The 10962-nt window shown below is 42.3% G+C and overlaps 1 protein-coding gene across 1 annotated transcript in view; it reads left to right on the forward strand.

Annotated features, from left to right (window-relative positions):
* The window catches only part of LOC145401113 (uncharacterized), an 84092-nt gene that overhangs the window by 35877 nt on the left and 37253 nt on the right, over window positions 1-10962 (forward strand). Inside the window, exons 29-35 of the mRNA XM_080273483.1 lie at window positions 250-440; window positions 1168-1335; window positions 1828-1971; window positions 2461-2539; window positions 3446-3600; window positions 3795-3832; window positions 4834-4874. Coding sequence (XP_080129609.1) covers window positions 250-440; window positions 1168-1335; window positions 1828-1971; window positions 2461-2539; window positions 3446-3600; window positions 3795-3832; window positions 4834-4874 — 816 coding nt within the window. The remainder of the gene's footprint in view (window positions 1-249; window positions 441-1167; window positions 1336-1827; window positions 1972-2460; window positions 2540-3445; window positions 3601-3794; window positions 3833-4833; window positions 4875-10962) is intronic.

A 10962-nucleotide genomic window follows, 5' to 3' on the forward strand; every position in this document is an offset into this window, starting at 1 on the left:
TATTCTGCATTGTGCTGGGCAATATCACCACCTACCTCTGCCCATAACAATAAAGCCCGTATTCTTATTGTTTAAGGAGGCTGGATATGACTGGTCAGTATCCCTTGCACATTATTTCGGCAGCATGGCCATATCAGAATGATTTAGGTAACAGGCCAGAATGTTTTAATACGCAAAAAAGCCGGTTAGGAAAAGGTGTTAGGGAGATTTCTTACAGTACGGCCGAAGTCAATAAAACTCTTCCCACAGAACTATCTGCTATCACTACTGGTGCCTCTCTATGAATCCGTGGGCTTTGAGGACGACGAAAATGATCCTCAGCTGGAGCACTACAAACGCACTCTGGCCTCGTCCTGGGTGTGCGATCTCGACCACAAGGACTGTGTCGACAAGTCTGTGGCTCTGTATCAGGAGTGGATGCTCAACCCTGACACAGAGAGGTAAATTTTTAGGATCGATCAGTACTTGTATCTTATACCTGTTGCCTGACACTACATTCGGTGAGGGATGGCCTTCACAAAAAGATCTCCGGGCGTTTCTTTCCCTGCTCGGTAAAGACCCCTCTTCCCAAATTAGTACGTCCGCCATGTTTTCAAGTCATTAATCTTCTCAGTAATGTGATGCGTGTTGTAAATTACTGATGGAACAGCTATGTGCAAAAGTTAGCCGACACTTCTCTCTCGGTTGTGGCAATGAAAGGCATTACACGAAATATTCTTATGAAAGCAATATGAAGGTCACAGCAAAAGAATAAGAGGGGGAAGGATGCTCTCTGTTGCTCAGGAGTGGAATGAGAAATGGGGAAGGCAAGACACAGTGCTGGATAAAGTATTCTCGATGAACTTTTGCTCATGCCTGTACCTCCAAACGATTGTATTTAGCAGAGGCACAAAGTAACACTTTCCATTAGTCCTTTCATTAAGTTTATTCACAGAAGTTGTGCCCAAGACAAGAACATCATCTATAGTACATCTGAACATCATCTATGATCTTGCATTTGAATATCTTCCACTGATCATCACCTACAGTATTAAGTCTGAACGACATCTACTGTATTACATCTGAATCTCATCTGCTGTATTTCCTCTGAACATCATCGTCTGTATAACATCTGACCATCAACCACTGTATACCATCTAAAAATCATCCGCTCTCTTAAATCTCCAGCATCTCGCCGAACCAGAAGAGCACCGTCTACTGTACCGGCATCGCTGAAGGAGGGGAGGAGGAGTGGAACTTCGCCTGGAACCAATACCTCACCACCAACCTGGGCAATGAGAAGGAAACCATACTGTCTGCCCTCGGGTGTTCCAAGGAAGTATGGATCTTGTCCAGGTATTATTATTATTATTATTATTATTATTATTATTATTATTATTATTATTATTATTTCCTGCGAAGAAGGAAGGAATCGTTTCCGGCAGCTCGCCCTATTCTGTCGCGCGACGTTAAGCTTGTGTGTGTGTGTGTGTGTGTGTGTGTGTGTGTGTGTGTGTGTGTGTGTGTGTGTGTGTGTGTGTGTGTGTGTGTGTGTGTGTGTGTGTGTGTGTGTGTGTGTGCTTTTTGTATTTTTTTATTTATTTAGGCCTTTTAAAAGGATGTATGCAATCAAAAACCAAACCATATAAATGTGGAAAAATGTTATGAGCCGATATTTTTGTCTGCTTATCAGTTATCACGGCATTCTGCACGGAAGCACGTCATCGCACGGTAGCAATGTCGAGACCATATTGCATTCCCTTGTGCGTGCTGGCAATCTTGTTCATCTTGCACCCACTCAACGTAATAATGTAGCTACCATTCTTACGCCTTCTCCTGCTTCTTCAGGTACTTGGAGATGGCCTTCACGGAGAACAGCGGGGTGAGGAGACAGGATGCAAGTCGAGTGTTTTCCGCTGTATCAAATAACGACGTAGGCAGAGATCTGGCCTGGAACTACTTGAGGAACCAGTGGACGATGATTACCGACTAGTGAGTGTTTGAGACGCGTTAGTTTCTTAGTTATGTGGAATTGGTGGTAGTAGTAGTAGCAGTAGTAGTAGTTATTATTGTTGTTGTTGTTGTTGTTGTATTACTGACACTGCTACAACTACAACTGCTACTGCTACTACTACTACTACTACCACTACTACTACTACTACTACTACTACTACTTCTGCTATTGGTAGTAGTAGTAGTAGTAGTATGCAAACCAACATTAATGTCATATTCAAACACATCAGTATAACTCATCATCATCATCTTCATCTTCTGCTTCTTCTTTAGCTTCACATATTTTTGACCAATGAAATTGGCAAGATCATCATCACCATCATCAATCATCATCATCACCATCATCAATCATCATCATCATCATCATCATCATCACCACAGCCATCATCATCATTATCATCTGTAGACTGACATACCACTGACCCACAAGCTACCTAACCTTCCCTCTCTCTCTTCCTCTCACACCAGTTTGGGTACCTTCACAACAGCAGGGGATCTAGTGCTGACTGTATCCGCTGACTTCAACACCGATGAGGAATTGCATGAGGTGAGTCCCGTCCTTGTGCTGACTTCAGATAGTAGTGATGGAGAGGAACGTCTTCACGTGGTTGGACCGATATGACTGAGTGGCTCCTCTGCCTGGTTATACAAACGTCTCTCAGTTCCCCTCCTCCCATCCCTCAAAAGGATGATGGTGGAGTACAGGACGAGGACAGCTTCAGCCTGCAGTCCACTGGGTTCACGTTCCAGATGAACCTGGGGCTACAACTAGTACTGCTATACCTGAGGGAGAATTTGTGGTGTTCATGGATATTTGAAACAGTATTTGTAGTGTTCATGCTTACCTGGAACAGTATCTCTAGTATTTACCTGGGACAGCATCAGCGGTGTTCATGCCTAAGCGAAGCAGTATTAATGGTGCTCATGCGTACTTGGAGCAGTATTAGGGGTGTTCATGCATACTTAAAACAGCACAAGTTAGCATAAATGATTTCAGTGCTTGCCTGGAGCAGTACTGGCCCTGTACATGCTTACCTCTGACAACATTAATGGTGTTGACGTAATGGAAAGTGCGCAGTACCCGTCTAGCAATGCATTCTCACCCCATTTTTTTCCAACTTCTTAATACAAAGGTAACCAATATTCTCACTCTGAAATAATGGCATGGTCAGCTCTGAAAATGTTTTCTTTAGTATATTCTTCCTTCTGCCTATGACCTCCATTCTTTTAATGAATTGATCTTGGCTGCGGCTCTCTTTTGTTTGACTCTCTTTGGAAAGGACAACTTACTGCAGATTTTTAGGTTACGACCATATCTCTTTGCACTATACAAGTATTTTAGGGGTCATAATTACCTGGCTTGCATTATTAGTGTCCATAATGACGTTGATGATGATGAGGATGATAGAGGCGATGATAAAGATAATGATAATTATGATGATATGCCTTTCAGCTGGAACTCTTCAAAGAGGATCACATCACTGAACTTGGGAAGGCGACACTAGCCATCGACCAGGCAATTGAGAGAACCACCAATAACATCGCCTGGATGAACAATTATTACGACGTTATCCTGCAGTGGCTGAATGATCAGGGATATTCCAAAAAGCTTTCCATATAGGCAAATATGTGTTCGCTGTACTAAGTTTTTCGCTATCTAGAGATTTTGTGCTTTTTAGGATACATTTTTCGAAGGTCATTTACTTTGAGGAGTAGAATTTCCTGGAAGAAGCAATAATAAATTTTGGTAAAACTTAATCGTAGTTATTTAAACATGGGTTGTTGTGGTTCTTATTGCTTAGCTTCCGTCTGTCTAGCCGAGCAAACCCGCCGACTACAGGTAAGCAAATACTTCTGTGGGACCGATGTACAGGTACAGGTATTGTACAATACAGTACACGAACCATGCAGTAAACAGCTCCTCTCCTGGGACGGACCAAGGTCCTTCGCCACGGAGAGGTGAATGAAAATATGAGGTTTGACTCCCGGGTGGACGCCAAAACTGCTTCACTCCTCCCAAGGTGCACAGGACCACGACGTGTAGGTTCCTCTAGTGTGTGAAGAAGTGTTCATTATACTCACAGCTGTATATACTCAAATTACATTTTTGTGACTAATATAATGTATAACCCATCTCTCTCGAGTGAAGACAAATGTGTTGATTGTACTATGAATTGTTTATACTGACACTATACATTCTAAGCCAATATAGTATTATAAGTGGACATTACGCATATTAAAGTTACATAGATTTCATTGTATGGGTATATGTTCATCCATTTATTTGGCTACATCAGTTGTATTAAATAAACTGACAAAACCTGAGGTTTCTTCTTCAAAACGAATTTGTACCTGAATATATTCCCTGTGGAGATTTTTTTTTTTTTCTTTTTTTTTTTTTTTTTTTTTTTGGTCAGAGTAGTAGTTGCAGCCCCAGAATCATTTGAATGTGAACCCAGTGAACTGCAGTCTCCGGTAGTCCACATTTCGCCTTTCAGAAGATAGAGAGAATTTTTATTTTTTATTTTTCAGAAAGAACACAAAACGAATGAATATTTTGTACCATTTCTTCCTTGTCATATATACTCAAACTAATAATATATCCAAGGAAAGGTATCACAAGTTTGCATGAATTTCAGCCCAAAAATTTACTGTAAATTCACTTAATACTTTATACACTCCTTTTATCTTCACATGGCCTAATACTGCTATCCATCCATCTTGAATGTTGAGGTATAGCAACAGATTTACATTAGAACACGATCCTAGTCACGAGAAAGTGCTATGGAAATTATTTAAGACCACAGTACAGTACAATTATTTTCTGTTATTGCTCGACAGGAAATAAGCTGCAGATCGGTGAAAATCTGAAACAAGTTAAGGTGAGAAGAATGTAGTTATCGTTCACATGGTCTTGGATGTATCGACAACTGGTTACCTCAGCACTCTGAAGTCTGTCTGACCTCCTTACCCCCGTCAGATCGTGCTTGGAATATAATCATAAACCAGTAAAGTGTGCTTTGTGAGCGTCTGACAGGCGAGCGAGCGCCATGTTATCACAGTTTCCATCTTATATAAAATTTTAAGTGGAATCACCGATATTTAACTGCTAAAGTTAATGTTAAAGAAAAGTGTTATGACAGAAAATCTTTTTTAATTTATTTCGTAATTGAGGCTTTTAACGATTAGAGCCGAATTCTTTCTTGGAAAACTCGAGATTTTAAAGGGTTCCTACGCCTTTTATGGGTGAGTTCTTTTAGTTAACAAAATTTATTGAATGAGTGTATCACAAACAGAATGAATTTCAACTCTACTTCACATAGGAGGAATGTTAACAGCCTCTGCCTAGTGTGACGGTCAGGTCGGGTTGGTGCAGGCCGGGTCGGCCGGGCCGCTCGTTTCCAAACTTAACCAAGTGTAAACATCGCTTGCTCGTTTCGCTCACTCTATCGTAACAACGCTCAAAGCCTCTGTCATATTGAATATAGTTCTTGCACCCTACACTTATCCAAACTTTCGTACTTTTACAGCTTCTTTCACACAGTTCATACACCTTGACTCCTCCCTCCCCCACCCTCCCCCGCCCACACCTCCCTCCCATACAACACCCCTTACCCCCCACAAACATCTGCACCTACTTATCACTTCTCTCACACCTGGCCTGTCCCTCTCACCTCCTCCCATCCCACACCAACTTTCTCCAACCCGCCAACCTACACCCCTTCTCCCCACCCCTCTACTAGAGTTCCCACCCGCTCTTTCCCGCACACATCTACATTATATCACCTGTCACATCTCCCTCGCCCTAAACCTACCCACTTCCCACTCCTAAGCACATGTCTGCACCCCCTCCCATCACTCATCTTCCTCACCATCACCCCCGACCCACAGATTCCCTCTTCCCCTCCCTGCACACTTTCCCCCAACCACTTACACCCCCATCTACTCATTCTTGTATCCCCTTCCACTCTCACACTCCCCAACTCCTAAATTTTTCACAACACACACTAATACCCTCATCCTCGGCCATTCCCGAACACATACGCATAATAAAAAAAAAAATCAATTTTCCTCTTTTGGTGATGCCTTACGGGCATATTTCTGTCTTCCTCGCTTCTCTCTCTCTCTCTCTCTCTCTCTCTCTCTCTCTCTCTCTCTCTCTCTCTCTCTCTCTCTCTCTCTCTCTCTCTCTCTCTCTCTCTCTCTCTCTCTCTCTCTCTCTTTCACAACCCACACCATCCACGTCCGCCAACACATCCAAACATCCCCATCACTTTGATCCATCTCCCTCACTCACCCACCCCTTCATCAACATCCCGCACAGTGCAGTCTCACGTTTCGTCCTCCATTGTTCAGTACCCTATGTCGCTGCCTGGCATGTCAACTTTTTACGCTTCATCATCATCATCGCCAACATCGGCAGCATATCCGTCATCAACGTCATCATTAACAACAACAGTATTTTCATTATCATCATACCTTCTCAAGCCCAAACTTCGCCTCTCTGACAGTCATCATCATCATCACCATCATCATCATACTTTCAAATGCCACGAAATACAGTTGTGGCTGATTCGAAGTATGACACGAAGTAGTGTTTCGTGTAGATCAGCTCCCCCGCACCCTAGAGATGCCAGTCCTCATCCCCAGTCCCTGACGCCACTGTGACCAATCTGAATGCCGCGAATTTCAAGACCCCTCGCACAGGGAGTGGAGGGGATGGTACTTTCTTTTATGACCTGTATGTGTGTATGAACTAAGCAGGCGGGAGAAAATGAGAAATGAAGAAATATGCGTCTGCGTGTTTGTGTGTGAAAGTAAGAGATACACAGAAAACATGAGAAAGTGAATGTGTGTGTGTGTGTGTGTGTGTGTGTGTGTGTGTGTGTGTGTGTGTGTGTGTGTGTGTGTGTGTGTGTGTGTGTGTGTGTGTGTGTGTGTGTGTGTGTGTGTGTGTGTGTGTCTGTGTCTGTGTCTGTGTGTATGTGTGTGTGTGCAGACTAACAGACAGGAGAAAATGTGTATATTTGCGCAGGTGTGAAAATAAGCTATGTAGTCAAACAGGGGACAATGACGTACAAATTGTGTGTAAATGTACATATGTGTATGGGTGAAAATAATACTCTGAGTAAAAATGAGACAAATAAAAAGAAGAGAAAATGAACGTGTTTCCGTATTTGCGAGAGTGATAGACAAAAAAGACAAAACAGGGTAAGTAGAGGAAACGACAGTGTTTGTGTTTTGTATGTGCGAGAATTAGATAAACAGGCAGAGGAAGAGAGAAGCCAGCAAGCCCAGGCCCCATCACCTGGCCCCGGGTAGAACACTTGTGAACACCACCACCGCAGTGTACACCTGGTAGCGGTAAGGAGTGCACGTGCGCCGCGAAAGTACGTGTCAACCACAACACCACCACTTCGGTACATCTCACCACATCGCCTTATTGGGCATAGTGAATATTTTGATACACCATAATTATTAACCTTCAGTATACACCCACACCACATCACCACCTCGATACATCCCACCTCATCCTCGTTTTCTTGAGAACCGTGATATATTTCTCAAAGACTATCAATAACTTTCAAAGCTGCAGGACTCACAATATCTCCTAGCCTCACCCCACATCCGCTACCACATCACCACCGTAGTTCTGTGCATCTTTACCTGAACTTGTGTCATTAATCTCTTCACCTACAGGGCCTCCCATCACCTCATTCCAGCTGGCACACCTCAACACATGCTAGTTTAACAGGAAGTTGTGATAATCCTGAAACACTTATATTGGCCTTTCCATTTTATCTAGTTATTTGCCGCTTCATTTTTATTCATTTATTTATTTGCTTTTATCGCTTCATTTTTCTTCTTTGAGGGGAGTGCGTCATCACCGAAGTGTTGTTACTGACCCCTTCGCTGCGATCATGAGTTTCTATATTCGTTCTATCTCCAAAACAATTTTATTTAGCCCAGATGAGACTTTTCATCTAGAGAGGTTTGATACTGCACAGCCTTCATTAACACCTTCACTACAAATGGCTTTTCTATATAGACGTCTGACCATAGCAATCATAAATTAAAACAGGCAATGTGCTGAGGTGTTAATGACCACGACTTCAGAATCTAGCTTAGGTAAGTCAAGATTCCACTCTATAATTTACTCACATATTTTCCAAGCGCAAAGAAAATTCTGAAACACGATTAATCATCCTCAAGTGTTCAAAGCCTGCGTGATACATATTTAACACTAATAAGTGAGGTTAATAATCGCAGTCTCTTGTGACTCATTACCTTCGCCAACGAATTTCGAGGTTATGTATTCACCCGTGTCTGTCTGCTTGTGTGTGTACAAGATATATCAAAATGTTGTTATCGCATTTCATTTAATCTGGTGGATGGATGGGCTGTCGGTCAATGAGGAGTTTATCAGGTTTTGAGGTTGATTTGGATCCGGACTCATAAACAGTACAGTAAATTTCAGTGGCGCTGTCGAATGTATGCCCCTCTGAGAGTCAGTAACAGGGCAGACTAAGCTGGTAGAAGTATTTAATTGGCTATGTAGGAACATTATTTATCCGGTAGGAAAGAGGAACTACAACAGTAAAACCTTAATTTTATTGGCGTTAGTAGAGATATGGGCTCTCTGAATGCTCTCTAGTTCTGAGCTGAATCAATCGTTTGACTTGAGGTGAAACATAACAGTAGAGTTGTCCCGACCGTGAGAGGGCTAACTACCTTCAGAGTCTGGTTGATTTCTATGTCAAGTATCTCAGCCCGTACCCAGAATTAATATGGGGATGTAGATTAGAAATTCGACGGTTGCGTGTCGTAAACTATAGCCACGAAAAATATGTCACGTCTTCACCTTGGAAATTCACCCACGTCTGAAACACTACCATTCCATCATAACAAAATACGCTAAGTCTATCACGGGCCACATTTTTGGCCATTTCGCGCGCAGTGAACAGAACTGGGCTTTATTTTTTTTATTTATTTTTTTTTTTATTTATCCATTCATCTATATTTTAACATCAGATTATTTTGCTCAACTGAGAAAATCCTGGTAGGTAAAGGGTAATAAACGTTCTCGATTATCCTTTCTCACTACTCTGGCCTGTTAGGGTATGTTATTCAGGTCAACGCGATGTTGTTTGGTCCAGTTTTGAGAAGGCCAAACAGTGAAGGGATTAAGAACCTAGCTGAGTCTAGCACATCACCATTTTCGTAGCCTCAGAACACATGCCCAATTTACTACAATGCCATCTTCATATCTCCAAAATCTACAAAACATTTCAGGCTTCGTTATCTTCACATCTTTATAACCTGTCACAACCATAACACACTGTCATCCTCACGTTGTTAGGATTCATAGCAGTTCTGGTGCACCATCATCGTCACATCAGAAACATCGTCAAATCTGTCACACACTGTCTTCACACCACCACAATCTACTTCATTTTAGCAAAATCCATTATCTTTACATCGTCAGAACTAATGCCAGGTTATGCACACCATCCTCTTCACATCTTCAGCAGTTACGCCTGATTCTGCTCACACAACCATCACATCACCACGAACCTACCCAAATCTACCAACACCATCATCTGCACATCTTCAGAACCAACATCAGTTCTCTGTCATTCTGTCATTTTCACATCGTCAGAACATACTGTAAACTGAATCTTTAAAACCATCTCCGCTTTTTCAAAAACTAAGTCACATCTAACTTTGGCACACCATCATCTTCACATCCCCAGGACCTGCGAAATTTATGACTGTTTGCCATCTTCACACCTGTGCCCATTCGGGAGTTACGCCAGCTAAGAAACACGATATCTGGCTGAGAATGCGACAAAATAACTTGGCGTAAAGCTCGAGGGATTACTGCACAACACTTCAGTCGCCACAGTACGCAGTGAGTATGTCTGAGGCAAGGTGGTGTGTGAAAGAGAATGCGTGGTTGACGAGTTTGGCTTACTACAGGGCCGGCCGAAAATTATGAGGCACGAACCAAACACATATGCCGACATTCCATGTTTCACCCATTTGAGATATAGAGATTCGAGGCCATGTTAGTTATATATTAGAATACATGATTAGCTTACTTCCTGTGGTGGCATTAATGATAAAAAAAAAAAACTTACTAGTACATTAACCTCTAGGGGACTGAATGTATGCAATGTCGTGATTCTGCCTAGGGACAGATCGTAACACTTAGGCTGCGTCCACATCAAATACTTTTCGGCGCGGGTCGGGAGCTTTGCATCATCGTAACCCCTACAAATGGCCCCACAGGACGCGGGCAGATGCGGACGATAACTTCATTGGATTTACCGTGATGCAAAACTTCCACCCGCTCCAGTAAATATTTGATGTGGACGCGTATTAAGCCTTAGGAAGCGATTTACCTCTTTTACTCCAACTAATTCCAGACAGTCATTTTCGCCATTTGGAAACGTCCCGAGGCTTGATGGTTAAGAAGCTATCTCTATTTAACATTCGATATAATCTTAGTGTGCCATGAAACAAAAACAAAACACGTGAAGAATAGATGCCAGGAAAACCCATAAAATGCAACAAAAATGTCCCCCCTTCCCCTCACAGCCATGACAGTACTACTTTTAAGATATTTGTTATATTTTATTCCTATCTTTGATAATACTGACATAGTTCGCATACACAGCATACAAGGTGATACTGGCATGCCAAACGAAGGCATACATGGGAAAAAGATAATAGGGAGTCGCTTAGACGCACGAGGTCTCCCTACCTTCAGCACCTTGACTGTATGACTCCTACAACACTTCCATGTTATCTTTATCCTATCAGTATTTAAACGGCCTTCATGAATAGTATACAAGACAATATTATCCTGATATAAGTAGAATTAAACTAACGAGGAAGAGATACCGTACATACCCCTAATCCCATGAATAGTCCCACTCCCAGCACTTTACTAATACAGTCCCTTAA

Source organism: Coenobita brevimanus, chromosome 54 (assembly GCF_032717465.1).
Source record: "Coenobita brevimanus isolate Jiangsu-jjx chromosome 54, ASM3271746v2, whole genome shotgun sequence".
In the NCBI taxonomy this organism is placed as follows: domain Eukaryota; kingdom Metazoa; phylum Arthropoda; class Malacostraca; order Decapoda; family Coenobitidae; genus Coenobita; species Coenobita brevimanus.